The sequence below is a fragment of the Odocoileus virginianus genome, unplaced genomic scaffold (assembly GCF_023699985.2).
Source record: "Odocoileus virginianus isolate 20LAN1187 ecotype Illinois unplaced genomic scaffold, Ovbor_1.2 Unplaced_Scaffold_1, whole genome shotgun sequence".
Taxonomy (NCBI): domain Eukaryota; kingdom Metazoa; phylum Chordata; class Mammalia; order Artiodactyla; family Cervidae; genus Odocoileus; species Odocoileus virginianus.
Window position 1 is genome coordinate 2,162,837 of NW_027224263.1, and position 16,034 is coordinate 2,178,870.

Here is a 16,034-nt window from a genome sequence, read left to right on the forward strand (position 1 = left end):
ACGACCCAGGACAACTCAAAGCTAGAGTTACATCTTAAAGCATTTCTTAATTAGCAAGTTAGTATAAGCTATTGTACTATAAAAAATGCACCATTAAGAAAATTTATATACAGATATCTCTTCATTAACCTCATAAATAAATGTTAAGGAAATGATAAAGAAAGAAAAATTGTAGGAAGAGTTAGGTTTCAATAACTTCTTCTTTTTTTTAGTAATTTTTTAAAAACTCCTTTAGCCAGAAGAAAAATACTTTTTTTTCCCCATGGAAACCAAAACCAAGATAATATAAGTAAACTGTAGAAATATGTACCAATCATAAAAATGTCTATTGAAAACTCCATTTTAATTTACATCTTGCATCTTGGATGGTATGTGTGCACACACATCTACCTCCCTCATTTGTTTTTACTCTCATTGTAAGCCCCAAGTAGTTAATTAAATGACTAAATGTGTACAGATACGTATTTTTATGTTCTGAAATGACCATCAGCTATTTATGGAGGATTTTTTCAAACCACACATAGATCACTTAGAAATTCCTGTATTCCCTTTATGAATCCAACATAAAAATTATTACTCTAATGTATAACTGTTACATTGCTCTCCAACATATCAGTGGTATAGAAAAACTGTTGAAAACAGTTTGTCTAGATTGTGATTCTAAATCTTGGATGGAATGGTCTTTGGGGACACACAGCAACCATTGAAGATCCATATCTTTCAATGGTCCCAAAAATTTGTCTCAGAACAGATGGGGGGACACATGTACACCCATTGCTGATTCATGTCAATGTATGGCAAAACCACCACAATATTGTAAAGTAATTAGCTTCCAATTAAAATAAATAATTTTTAAAAAATATTTTGTGTTAGGAATTTCCTCTAGCTATCTCTAACCTATTCTTGTAAATATTTTATACTTTTGTTATTTTCTCCTCCTAACTACTGGTCATGTGATCATTGCTGTATCTCCTAACACAAAGGATATCTTTTAGAATGCAAGTTATTATTGTTTCTATATTTCTATACATACTCCGACAAATAGTTCTGATAACAGATAAACCTAATAGAAAAAATGGGTTTTCTGGATGGGTTGGGGATTTGGTAGGAGGTAGAAATGACCTTAGTAAATTCCATTATTTTTTCCAATAAGTGGGAGTAGTTTTAGTCTTACAGGCAAGCCTAATTAGTATTCAGTATCATTTAATATGTTCATAACATGACTTTGCTTTCATAGGTCAAAAGGGTGATGAAGGATTACCTGGCATTCCAGGAAACCCTGGCCTTCCAGGTCCAAAGGGTGAACCAGGCTTTCATGGTTTCCCTGGTCTGCAGGGTCCCCCAGGCCCTCCTGGTTCTCCAGGTCCAGCTCTGGAAGGCCCTAAAGGCAGCCCTGGACCCCAAGGTCCTCCTGGGAGACCAGGTATGTACATGAGTGGTAGGGGAATGGTCTATTTATTAGTCCATTTTTGCTGGCAGGTTATCCAGTCTTTAGAACATTAAAATCTGCAATCCAAAGAACTTCTTAAAAAGAAATAGCTTGTTTTATTCCTCTATCCATCCATTTCCATGGCATCTAATAATTCTTTTCAGTAATGTATTTCATCATTTACTTAAAGTTGAACTAAAACAAACCAACTTGGAGGAAAAAAAGGAAATAGTGAATTTATTAGTCTTTTTATTAAACATAAAGCTATACTGAGGAAACAAAAACTATACTGATAACCTGACAGCAAAATGCCAGCTGTGTTTTTAATGTGAGCTTCTCAGCATGTTATCACAGAAATCATTTTAGTGATCACCCAATAGATGCTTGTGGTCCACACCAAAAATGTTGCTATGGTTCTGTCATATGATCAGCACATGTCACTAAGCACAATAAAAAATTTTTATCTTCTCTAGGAGCTAGGCAATCAAATTTATCTTCAGCATCACAGCATGATTAAATTGAATAGTGATCTCTTCATACCAGCTTCATGTCTGTACCTCATTTGTCTTGTGTTAACTGCTCTAATAGTCTCAGTTTTGCATCCAATGTTCACTTTTCCTTTTGTGTTTGTGCTGTTTCATTTCATTTTACTAAGTTTGGAAATGCTCATTTTCATTCTGGATTAATGTCGCTGAGCCCAATCACTGGAGATAGATTATTAATAGATACTTGAGACTTAATATTCAGTTTTTTTTTAATTTCTAATTTTTGAAAATTTGGCCCTCATTGATTTTTTTAAAGTAAGATAAATGTAAAATTAAAGAAACAAAAAAATTGCCTTTTTATCCTTTGAAGGTCTCTGACTCATTTTTATAATGTATTTAAAAGTGCAAATTTCCATAAACTCTGAAGTGATTGCAGGCAGTCAGTTTTAATAAGATATTCTGTAAAAACATGAATCAATGGGATCACATACCTTGTTCAGAAGATCATTTTCAAAACCAGATTTTATCTGATCTATTTATAGAAGGTATTATTTAAAGTTTTACTTTGCTTTACTATTGAAGAAAATCAGTGAAGCTCTCAGCTATGTTAATTCTCTTGCATGTAATATAAAGCATTGACATGAATATCTTGCTTGATTATGCATGTAATAATTCAAATAAACCAAACTATTCTCCTTTTTAGTATTTTAATCAGCACTGTGACTATTTATTATCAGTAATGGAGTTCAGTGTTGAAAATTATTTTGAAATATGTCAACATAAAGACATCAGTCATAAAAGTTTTTTTTAAATTACCATTTCTAAAAGAAATAATAACAAAAGTAGTCAGAAGAAGAACACACATCTGATGAGTATTTGTAACCTTTCAACATGTTCATAAACTACAAATTAAAATGGAATTCTAAACCCAGTTGCTCTGAGAATTGATTGTTGTTGTCTGCACTTATAGTAATGATTATTTTAAGAATGATTTTTGGCCTTTCAAAATATGTCACATGTGCTGTTTTTATTTTAATGTTTATGTGAAGTGGTGATAATTTGGTTTATATACAGATGCATGAATATAAGCTTGCAGAGTATTCTTTTATCGAATTAAAGTTTAACTTGAAAAAAATTAGTGTAATGCTTTAGTTTCTTGATATTTCTAACAATTTTGATATTTTTCCTTTTTGTTAATGATGACATTGGGCCTTGGTGAACTTTGATCCCTATCCAGGTCCTACAGGTTAGCTCCTTAACTCCAAAGTAGTATCTGCATAAAATATGAAACTTTTTCTTTTATTTTTATATATATTTATATGTATGTGTATATTATTTATATACACATATGTATGTGTATGTGTATATATAGGTATATATACACCTGTATCTAATGTTTTCAAGTATTTGAATGTATTTTAAGAGCATATATGCCAATTCAGTTCTTACATGTTGGTCTATCTCTGAAAGTTGTTAAGAATTTGTGCAGTCCAGTTTTTCTATTGGAATAACTCAAAGTAACCTACTTAGAAAAACTGATTTATTATTTTAAAATTAATATATTTATGTTTTTTTAGTTGGAAATTTATAGTATTCAAAACTATGTTGTATACTATTTTACACTTACTGTGTATTTCCTATTTTTGCTTCATATCTGCTAATATTAATTAAATTATTCTTCAAAAAGATATTTTTAAACAATAATATGTATTATCAGATCCTGCAAATATGCAATTCTTGATGAACCATACCTCTTGCAACTTTTCAAACCATCCCACCTTCACATTTTTGTTTGTCACAAAGTTCTAAATTCTGCTACTATGTAAATGAACTAATAGGCACAGAGTAAAAAAAAATTTAGTGTAACCAGCAAAGATTAGAAACCTCTTAATCTTATTTTCATCCTATACATATAAACAGTATATACCTAGGAATAGTTACCAAGAGCTGCCCATTAGAAAATTGCTGATTCATATTAAAAGATTTTCACCTAATCAGAAATAAAAAGAATCACAAATATCTGAATGTGTTTATTATTCAGGATAAATAGCCCTTTTCACATTTCTGAGGAGCAGCTAAAAGGGGAAAAAGTATAACCCTGAGTTCTAGCTACTGAGAATGGCAGGAAATTTTCTCTTCTTATTATTTTAAAATTTATACTTTTTATTTTAAAATTTATACTTTTTAAAGATGCTTTTTAGGAAGCAGCCTATCTCTATCTGAATTGATTCCCTGATTTATTACTACCTCACAAACCCATTATTTCATATAACCATATAGTATCACTCCAGAAGGACTTAAGTTTTACATTAGTCAAACAGATACTCACTAGATACTGGCTAATGATAGAAAGACAGGTTTTATTCAAGACTATTACATTAGGGGAAAGACTATTGCAATAGGAAAGAGAGCCTGAGCTCAGGTCCGAGTACAACAAGGTCATATGGGGATTTATAGTCAACTGGCACCCCACTCCAGTACTCTTGCCTGGAAAATCCCATGGACGGAGGAGCCTGGTGGGCTGCGGTCCATGGGGTCACGAAGAGTCGGACAGGACTGAGCGACTTCACTTTCACTTTTCACTTTCATGCATTGGAGAAGGAAATGGCAACCCACTCCAGTGTTCTTGCCTGGAGAATCCCAGGGACAGGGAAGCTTGGTGGGCTGCCATCTATGGAGTCACACAGAGTCGGACACGACTGAAGTGACTTAGCAGTAGCAGCAGAGTAAAGGACTCAGTGGATGAAAAATTACTAAAAGGAGACATCAAGGTAAACAGATTCTTGCTAAACTGGCCTATTAGAGTTCTCACCAAAGGTATTCTAAGGCCTGTTAGGGTCCTTGCAGTCTTGCTAGAGTCTTGCTAAAGGCAGTCTAAGGACTTAGACATTAAGGATAAGGAACTTGATTAGATATCGGGGGTGGGGGAAACGCACCCTAAACTGACTTAGCAAGATTCTTGCTAAAAGTGGACTCAACAGACCAAGGACAGGGCCCAAGGAGTAAGGTCTAATTGAGAAGAGGGCTCAGAGTAATCTGTCTAAAGTTTAGTCACAGATGAGAAAACTAAGGCCCAAAGAAGTGAATAAGCTTGCTTAAGGTCATATTGTTAGTTACTGGCATAGCAGGAAATCTGACTTGGGGTTCCCCAGTACTTAGTTAAGTGTCACGTATCATCTTTCCACACAGACAGTTACATAGCTTGATGCTTATGATCTGGCCTCTTATTCTAGTTATAAATATGATAACTGATTGAACAAAGCTGCTTCTGCCATTTTAGGAGACTCTTAGCATAGCAGACTGGGCCTTGCCTTTGCTTTTTTTGTTTTCTGTTAACTCTAAATCTCCATCAACCCCTACTAACTGTTCTTGTGTTTTCCTAAAAGGATGTCATCAAAAAGATTAAGACAAATGCATGTTATTTAGCTATTGCCAAGATAAAGAGAAGACTAGGGTATACTTTGAAGTAATTTTGAGTCCTCCCCTGTCTGACTTGCATAGAAGTTGCTGCCTTGATCACTTCCAGACATTACTGTCAGCTACAGGATTGTTTTCTTCCAAGGCCCTAGAGTATATTCAGAGGAAAAAAAGCAAAGTAGCCACATTAGTTTAAAACTGATTTGACAACTTACTTACAAGATGTACTCTAAATTACATAATTATTGGAACCCGGTATCTGTAGTATTCTCTTCTTTGCACCAATTGAAGACTGCAACCCTGAGTGGAAACTGGATTTAAAATTTACCAATCAATTCATTAGTTTATCTTTAATTATTACTACTTATATGTAAGAGATTTTTTTTGGTTTTGTTTTTCAGTTAAACTTTGTTAGGTCATTTGAGAAATAATAAATTTAGAAACTCATGTACGAAATTGACTTGGCATATAACTCATTAAAATGTTACCTTTTAGAAATTAAAGTCTTAGAAGTTTTGCTATGATATGATCTGAAGTTTTCCTCGTTACTTAGACTGAAATATCATATATTTTAATGACATATTTTTCTTGGAGTTCTTATTTTGGTCCTTCTATAGCAAACGCATATGTAAAATGTCTTTACTCAAACTCTGAATTATCTTAAGTAGAAATTCTAATTTATCTACCTAATAGTGTTGCCAGACTCTGCTCAAAGTGTTGTCTTGAGTCAGTTTGCTGTATGTGATTTAGAAACCATTTAAGCAAACAGAAGTTGATTTTTTGGCCTCCTGGATTTCAAGTTGTCAAATGCTTTAAGAGGCTTATTACTCTTATTACTTGGTATAGTAATGTTTTATATTTATATGACATGCCATCATTTATATCATGCTCCTTGAAGGCAGAGTTTGGGTCTAGCTAATCTTTGTGTTCCCTGTGTCATCTTGCACATAGAAGGTCAACATTTTAAAAATGCATTTGATCTTTAAAACAACTCTGAAGGAGGTTAGGGTAGACAACACTATTCCCACGTGTGGGTGAGAAAACAAGCTCAGAGAGATTGAATTGCCCAGAATCTCATAGATATAAGTAAGAAGTAGAGCCAAGAATAAATCCTCAGTCTTCTAATTTCTAGGATTCAGTATGCTAGTACAATTTATTCTCTCTGCAAACGTCAATGCCTATAAATCATAGCAAGACTTGTAAGAAAAGGAAATTGGGTTTATAGTCAATTAACATCAACCAAGAGTTGTCCTGTTTGTAGGCTTTTTATCTTTTTAATGATCCTTCTTTTAATAGTTAATAGTCTAATTTAATATGTACATGAAATAATATAAAGTAAATGTGATATTTTCTGTAGTTTGGGGTGGGATATTGCATGCCAAAATATTTTGAAGGGCCCTTCAGTGATGGTCTTCACAACTTTGGAAAATTCTACTCTTAGTTTTCTTAAATGATGAGCAAACATATATTGGCTTTTTCTCTTTGAGTATATTACAAGTAATAATGCAAGAGAAGAAAGCTTCTTGATGGATTATTTTTAGAAATCACGATCTGTCTTCATGGAATGATTTTCAAAAAAGACAAACAGAAGTATAGTTGGTAATGACCATTGTTTATTTGTGTTTCAATTTCTCTGTTAGGTCATCTGTGATCTTTGTATATTTGCATGGTAAGGTCTTTAACTGTAGCTCCTTGGAGCAGTCTGCCTATACCAAGAAATTTGCACCTTGTGTTTTTACTAAAGAATGGCAGGGGCCAAGATAAACTTTTACGCAAAAGTTTTACCCAAAGGAATAGAAGGCTATCAATGAAGTGGTACTCCCTTTCCAACTTTCATATTTTGAGGTTCTAACTTTTGGAAAGCCATTGTAGCATTTCATTTGAATTAATGAAAACTAGTAGCTTATTTCATAGAATAAGCTCTATTTTAAAATATTTGGCTCTCTATACTCCTGTATGGTTCTGTTTGCATACTGATTATGCTGTAGGTGTAAGAAATGCTGGCAAAGAGAATTATTGTTTAACTTGTGCTATAATGTGAACCACTTCTAACTCATAATCTTATTTTGTACTGTGTGATGTCTGATACTGCTAACATCGATCTTTGGGCTTTGGTGAACTCTGATCTTCCCAGGTTTTCAAGGTTAGACTGGTCATTTTTTTTTTTAATGCTTTGTATGTGTGACAAGAGAAATGCACTTTTTTTTGCTATAATTCTTAAGTCATTGAAGAGTGCTGTTATCCTCAAATACTACGTGCTCTGGTATTTAACATTTTGGTGAAGGTAATGTGACTTGTTTATAATCAAGTTTGAAATGACATTAGGTCTTTGTGGTTTCAACTATTTATAATAGGTAATTCATACATAGAAACATGTTGAAATTTAAATGGAAATACACTTATTTTTATATTTAAGACGCATTATTTAGGCAGGCATCTGACCCATTTGTAACCTCTGTGTATTGATTTTATTTTCTTGAATTTTTTTTTTGCCTGAGATTGATCAGAGCTGTGTTTTCATGGCTATTTTCAATAATGAAAGAGGGTAACTATTGAGCATTGTTATAAATAAAACTTACATGCCCCTTGTGTTATTAGCAAATCAGTAATTTAAATTTGAGAGACACTAGAACAATAGGTCTGAATCAATAACATGTAAATTTACCTAAATTTCCTTTTAATTGCAAACAGAACAATGCCCAAAACATGCCTACTTTTTTTTCCCCAAATGATAAGTGTTCTGATTACTTTTCAGATTGGGGAGAGAAGAATAAAATGTTCCTTTTTTTCCTCCTCTTAATCTCACCCTAGTCACTGGTAGATTGATTCACAGAGAGTTTACTTTTCTCTTAATAATCTGATTTGCTACCTGATTTCTAGTCTAAATTACACATTATGGAAGAAGGTAACAGTTTTTCTCAGAAAACCCTACCAAGGAGTTTGAACTCAATAATTGTTTTTATTTGTTTAAATTGAAAATACCCAACCTTTTCTTTATGATTGGGAAGGGAATTTCTGAGAGTGTCTATCTGGTTGCTGGGCTAGGGTGACTATATGATTTAAACTGTTTAAAGATAAATGATTGTTGTACTGTTGTGAACCTGCTTCCTCTTTCTCATGTGACAGTATTACATTATGAAATCACATAGAAATAGCTGAAAGATTAAAAACAGGTTCATATTTTTAAATATATTCTTACCTTCAGCTTTACTAATAATGAAGATAATAATTGTTTAAAAATTCTTATATAATTCTATGTGCCAGGCACTGTGTTTATAGTTATTATCTTATTTAATTCTTGGAACAGCCTGATAAAGTAGGTACTATTCTTATTTCCATTTTAAAGAAGTTGAAATTGAGGCCAAGGTGATGAATAAAACTTACAGAGGTCAAATAACTGATTGATTGATTAATGAGTCCAGCATTCATGATCTCTAAGCCATGCTGCCTTGTTAGCATGAAACCATTGATTCTGAGTCATGAGAGTACTGGAAAGGATTGGATCAAAATGTGACCTTTTGTCTGTATGTAAACATGAATTCAGTATTCTAAATTCATATACCTGTGAAATTTCCTTCAAAAATAAACTCTACACATTTTCCTTTTTTGTTGAAACTAGTGAAAAGCTAAGATTACTGGAGGAGAGAAGGTATAGGTGCTCACTATGTACCGTTCATTATTTGGGACTTTGTAATTATTTTGTTAAGGCAGGGCTATTTAGTCTCCACCTCAGCACTCTGCAGGCAAGACAGCTATTTCCACCTAGTGAGGAAAAATGTGGCTATTTATAAGATCTTCTTGGTCACTTAATGAACCTGATATCTTTATTTAGAAGGAACATTTTAAAACATAGTATAAGGAAGGAGCTAGCAAAATCTCCTTTTAAATTATTTATTTTATTTATTCAGAAGTTATATGCCAAATCCTTTATTTTTCTTCAGAAATATTTAAAATGTAAATAATACAAAAACATTTTTAAAATAAAAGTACTATATTGACCCCATGAATTTCTGACGCTAAAATATTCCCATGTGTTAAGCATATCACTAAAATGAAATTAAGCAATTAGTTTGCTTAAATAGCTATCTTAATTGCATAGTAATACAAAATGAATAAAAGTAACTACTTACAAATAAAGCAACTGTATTTTAATCACAGTGAGGCAAATAACATGAATCCCTGATTGCCCTACAAAATGTGGCCGTGAACCAGCAGCTTTAGCTACAGGACACTTTTTATTTACAGGGCACTTGTTAGAATGGAAATTCCTGGGCCCCTCTCCAACCTAACAAAATCCAAAACTCTGGGGGTATATCCAACAATCTATTTTAACAAGCCCTCCTGGGGATTCTGATGCATTTCCAATTTGAGAACAGTGCTCTGTGGTGTCTGTTTTGGTTCACTTAAATCAAACAGTGAGGGATTACAGAAGCAATCTTTATTACAATGTCCAAAGTCCTTCCTTTAGATATGAGCTTATTGGATTTAATATATAATAAAATACAGAGTTAAACAATCTGCAACCCAGTGTTAATAACAAAAGGAACCCAGCCCAGTTTACATTAGAGGCTCAGCATTGATCTATATATTTTAATGTACTCTGGATTTTATTCTGCAAACTAATAGATGACTAAGAGTATTTGGATAATTTAAAAGCCTGACTTTTATGCTGTTCTTATGTTATATTGAAATGTGGCTATTTGTTGTGTATTATCAAGGTCCACCAGGTCCAGAAGGTCCCCGGGGTCCACCTGGAAGTGGGGGTATTAAAGGAGAAAGAGGTAACCCAGGCCAACCTGGGCAACCTGGTTTGCCTGGTTTGAAAGGTGATCAAGGTCCTCCAGGACTCCAGGTAGGAAATGGGAGTAGATATTTGATGAGAAATGGATGTGGGTGTTTGCGTTCAAAATGAGAATTCCAAACTGCATTTTTTTAATTTGCATTTACTGGTCAAGGCTCTTTGCATGGCTTACTGGTGAAGTACAGAGAAAAAGGCAAGTTTCCTGTCTTCTACCAACTAAAGGGGCTTTGATACCTTATAGTTAAAGGGTTCCCCAAAAGATGGTTTTAACTGGAGTTCTTGGTGTGTATAGATTTTGATTTGAGAAACTTTGATTTCAGCAAAAGCAGATTATAAAAGTATATGTGTGGTGTGTGGGGGTGTGTGGGGGTGTGTGTATAAGCACTGCATGTGGATGGGTCCTTCCGTAGAGAACTGATCATGGTGAGTGGGGATGTCTTAGACTTTATAGTTAGAGTCACCTCGCAGCTCCACTGTACAGCTATGCTTTGTGTCTGTGGAAGGCAGACAGATACTTTGTGTTTCTGTCTTTACCTGTAAAAGGAGAATAATAACATATCCTCACGTCTATATTCATGCATTTTCCACCTTGGTTTGAGTGACCCAGAAAGTCACATGTTTATTTATGGATCCTCAAAGCCTCCTTCCTTCATTCAGGAGGATTGTTGTTAGATTTGGCAGCCAACAGAGTCTGGGCTCAGTCTTTTAACTTTGACGGCTCCTTTATAGCAGAAAAAAAATCTAAAGAAGTTGTCTCTAGACAATTTAAAGTTTAAAATCTAAAGTTTAAAACAATTAACCTTTTCTCCTGTTATTGCTATTCTTTTAGACATCTAGACTTAAAATTTTAATCCTCTCTTTATTCATTCTCTACTCCCTCTCTCATTCATTTCCCATGTACTTCCAGCTTACATGTCACTTTGCCAGATTCAAGATTACTGTCTAATACCAACGTTTTATAAACATGGTATTTTCAAGTTCTATTCATTCTTTTATGCAAATTCTTACATTTGTACCCTTTCTAATTTTCATTCTGGAAATAATATTAAACTTATAGAAAAATTTCAAGAATAGTAAAAAAAAAAAAAAAACCCTATTTACCCAAATGGACCAGTTGTTAATGTTTTGCCCCATTTGCTCTCTATGTGTATTTTCTCTGTGTGTATGTGTATAATTATGTGTTTTTTTCTGAAATATTTAAGAAGAAGCTGTATCTATCTTGCCCTTTTGGGCTTCCCTGGTAGCTCAGCTGGTAAAGAATCTGCCTACAATGCAGGAGACCCTGGTTTGATTCCTGGGTTGGGAAGATCCCCTGGAGAAGGGATAAGCTACCCACTCCAGTATTCTTGGGCTCAGATGGTAGGAGGGCATGCCCTCAGAGGAGGGCATGGCAACCCACTCCAGTATTTTTGCCTGGAGAATCCCCATGGACAGAGGAACTTAGAGGGCTACAGTTCATGGGGTCTCAAAGAATCGGATGTGGCTAAGCACAGCACATCATGCCCTTTTATCACCAAATACCTCAGTGTATAGTATTTCCCCAAATTAAATATATTTATTTTATATAACCGTAGTATAATTCTCAACTTCAAGAACATCAATGTGACATTTTTATTTTTAACCATGTATTCCAGTTATATCTGTTGACTTAATAATACCCTTTGTAGCACTTCCCTCCCTCCAAAATAGGATCTAGACCAAACCATGCATTACCTTTAACTATTATATCTCTTTATTCTCTCTCAATTGGAAACAGTTTCTAAACCTATTTTTTTCTTTCATGATCTGGACATTTTTGAAGAAATGTGTGTAGCCCCTTCCCATTAAAAAAAGAATGTTTCTTTTGGCTGCTGTTTCTTCATAATTAGATTGAGGATGTGCATCCCCAGATGGAATACTCCATGAGTGGTGTGTTCTCAGATATGGAGGCCCACAATATTCATCTGCCCTTAATTAGTTATCTTAATTTTTATTTTCCCATTAAGGTGTTAACCTGGTTTCTCCACTACATGGTTACTGTTTTTCCCCTTGTAACTAATAAGTAAAACTACAGGAAGACATTATACAAATATACTATTCCACATCAGAATTTCTCCTTAGAATATCTATTTATGATTTCTGCCTCAATTCTGTGTTCAATTCTGTGATAGTGGCAACTGATGATTGTTCCACTCTAGCACTGCCTCCACATATACCGATTGGCCCTTCTGTAACCAAGAGCCTCCCTTCTGTTCCATTTATGTCTATTTGTTATCATCATAGACTCATAAACTCATTCTTTTCAATGATTTGTAATTTTTAAACTATCCTTACTTATTTTGATTCTCAAACTGTCCTAGATTTGGGAGCCCTGGATCCCATGACTTTATCACATGGCGGCCTTTTTAAGCTCTTTCTTACATTTTTGCTTAATATGTTCTAGCCTTGTCTCTTTTTTTGTTATTATTAGTAAGCTTCATTGTTCCACACTTACTCTTCCTTTAGGTTCATTCTAGAGTTATTCTCAACTCTTCCTCTTCCCATCGTTTGCCTGGCCCTCAAACCCAATTAATTAACAAGCCTACTCTATTTTTTGCTTAGCCTGTCAGACTTTGTCACTTTTTGGATTTTAATTCACACACTTACTACACTCAAAAGAAGTGCCTTTGTTAATGATAATAAAATATTATTGTCATTATCTAATTACCCTTATAAATAATATAATATAGCTATTATAGAATAATAACTGCCATTAAGTACACATCATAACCGATCAGTTTTCTCAGAACTTAATATGAATTGTCTCATTTAATGCTCACAACAACTTCATGAAGTAGATACTGTTATTTTCTCTGTTAGAGGTAAGAAAATGATGAATCAAAAAGGATAAACAATCAACTCAATATCATACAAGCTAGTAAAAGGTGAACTGAGATTTGAATCCTAAAAGTTTGACCCTAGAGCCAGTGCTGCAAATCACTATGCAATACCACCTATGCTCTCACTTCCTTCCCTGCCCCCAATATTGTTCTAAAATTAATGATTTTATTTATTCAGGGTAACCCTGGCCGGCCAGGTCTCAATGGAATGAAAGGAGATCCTGGTCTCCCTGGTGTTCCAGGATTTCCAGGTATTTGAAGGGATATTTTGCAGTTTCCCCTTTTACGTTAAATTCCTTTGGGAGAAGACACACAATTCCTGATTTGGCTGGGTAAGGGTTATGGCCCTGTTGCTCTGCTGTGCAATTGTGCCTTCTTTGTAGGCATGAAAGGACCCAGTGGAGTACCTGGCTCAACTGGCCCTGAGGGGGATCCAGGACTTATTGGCCCACCAGGTAAGACTTATTTCTGGAGCTAGTTATACCTGATACTTAAATTCATTGAAGAATTTGAAAGTTTGCATTCTGCCTTTCAGCTAAAACTTTCAGAGTCTCAGTCCCCAACAACTGAGGGGAAATAGGTAGGACTCTCCCTCTTCTTATTATATTAATCTCTCAAGTTCTCTGTTTCAATAATATATATCAAAAAAGACCTTTTAAATTTAAGATAGATGTAGGGCCAAGAAGAATGCTTCACTGAGGTGTTTTTTTTTAACCTTTTATACTAACTCTCCCATATTCAATTGAACAGATCACAAGAGCAAGTCTCATAGGTATGTTTCTATATTTTTAATATGAAAATAGTTCCTTTTGCTGAGAGACTTACAGAGATTTCCTGTAAACTATGAAACAGGGTATCTACTAGATTCCTTTACTCGTTAGTTCAGTGGCTCCCTTGACAAACTCAACAAACAAGATCTGCAAATGACGTTAGAATCAGAATGGACTCATCAGGAAACAGAACTGTCTTCCCTTGACACCAGTGTTCACAGATTTTCAATGGATTAGATTTTGTAATAACCAAATCACGCTTCAAGGCTTGAAAATAGGGACTATATGCCTAATTTGTCCATAGACCCTAATCCATGGACAAATAAGACCCTAAGAAATGATTTGTTGTTTTTTTTTTCAGCTCTTTGGTGTAAATAAAGGTAATTTTCCCAAACAGATTTCTATTGGACATAGTAGATCCCAATACATGTAACTCATTTCTCTCAAACCAATTCTTATTCCGATCTGAGGTTTATTTTGGCATTCATTCTTTTCAACCTTTCTCTTCCCTACCTTCACCTTTATGTATTTTGCCTCTTAGGTCCCCCTGGATTACCTGGTCCTTCAGGACAAAGTATTGTAATCAAAGGAGATGCTGGCCCACCAGGGATTCCAGGCCAGCCTGGATTGAAAGGTTTACAAGGACTCCCAGGACCTCAGGGTTTACCAGGTACCTTTGTAGATCATCTTTTTTAAGTCTTATGTATTTGCAAACATTTCCCTCATTCTCCTTTCACTTGTTAGAGTTTGTCTCTGACCACAGGAGTCTCAGCAGCTAGTAGAATACTACAACACCATAGGTCGCACTTTCTTTTTGAACCTTTCTTGAAAAGGTTCATTTCTCATGCCCTAATTTCTTTTAGGCCCAGTCCAATTTCTTCTCACTCATCTGGCTATCCTAATTGAATGATTAGGTTAATGTTTTTAAAATCTCTATAATGAAATTCATATGCATTTAAGATCTGATGCTTTCTCTGTCCCAACCACAAGAAGGATAGAAGGCTGATTTGATGGGCTGTTAGTTTCCACGCTGTGAGGTCTTAAGATTTTTAAACTAAATCCTGTCTAGTTGGCCATTTCACCCTATACTTGCAACCAACTGTGATTCTAAAAGGAAACTAGAAACTAACTTCAGTCTTTCCAATTTATTAGTGGCTTAACAGCAGTCTTTTCATAAATGAAGTATACCAGGCAGCAACAGCCTTGCCTTTTGTTGGGATATATAACAAAAGTTGGGCCTTGTGCTATGTCTTGTTCTGAAGGCAAGGAGAACACAACTGCCATATTATAGAAATCTCCACAAAGGCGAATGGATTGTTTAATATTAAACCTAAATCCTTGTCTGCATCTTTTCATCCTGGGCTTGAACTATTCTTTCATTTATCTGAATTAAAGACAAAACCAGATTATGAATTCAGTGCCACTCATGGATGTCAAGTGTCCCAGCTCTATCTGGATGTGAATTTATTCTACGCACATTTGAAAACCCTACTGCTTTCTCCTGTAGGTCCAATTGGCCCTCCAGGAGATCCTGGGCGCAATGGACTCCCTGGCTTTGATGGTGCAGGAGGACGCAAAGGAGACCCAGGTTTACCAGGCCAGCCAGGTGAGACAAGTAAAACACTGCTGCTGATAGTAGTTTTAAGTCTGGGAGACCTCTGCACATATGGCCTCCAATTGGAGCTGTGAAAGCCTCCTCTTGAGAGAGCACAGCTGGCTGGGGAGTCTGTTGCTTGGGAAAAATGTGATGACACAGATTTGCCAGTATAAGAGAAACACAGGAAAGTTGTTTTCATTTTAAATGTTTTTACAGCCCTAGAAAATCAGCTTTTCCTCAAAATGAGGATTTTTCAGGTACTCATTATACTTAACTGTTCTGATAAATTTCAGTGTTTTTACAACTGTAGATAATGTAAATATAACTCTAAATAACAAATATAAAGATTGGTGTTGGTAAAACAAACAAAAAAATCAGCAGTAGCAACAAAGCAGATTGGTGCTGTCTATGTTGCTCCTAGAACCAACACCCTGCCATTTCATTAACTGTCTTTCTAGGGAAGAAACAAGTTAGTGTCACTTTCATCACATACAGGCATTGCTGTGATATTTCCCCCAGGTGAAAATCTATACACACAGTGGTCAAAGGCCTGTATATAGAGAATTTTTTAAAAATAAGCTCAAATCGAGTGGGCAAATAGAGAACAGAAACAAGTGACAGATTGAAATTAGACATTTTAAAAAATTTCCTTAGAGTACCCTGCCTGTTCTCTAAAC

The 16,034-nt window shown here is 34.8% G+C and overlaps 1 protein-coding gene across 1 annotated transcript in view; it reads left to right on the forward strand.

Annotated features, from left to right (window-relative positions):
* Positions 1-16,034, forward strand: part of COL4A5 (collagen type IV alpha 5 chain) — a 229,980-nt gene that overhangs the window by 203,051 nt on the left and 10,895 nt on the right. The window contains exons 41-46 of the mRNA XM_020898386.2: positions 1,238-1,423; positions 10,050-10,183; positions 13,169-13,241; positions 13,374-13,445; positions 14,302-14,430; positions 15,268-15,366. Of these exons, the coding sequence (XP_020754045.1) occupies positions 1,238-1,423; positions 10,050-10,183; positions 13,169-13,241; positions 13,374-13,445; positions 14,302-14,430; positions 15,268-15,366 (693 nt within the window). The remainder of the gene's footprint in view (positions 1-1,237; positions 1,424-10,049; positions 10,184-13,168; positions 13,242-13,373; positions 13,446-14,301; positions 14,431-15,267; positions 15,367-16,034) is intronic.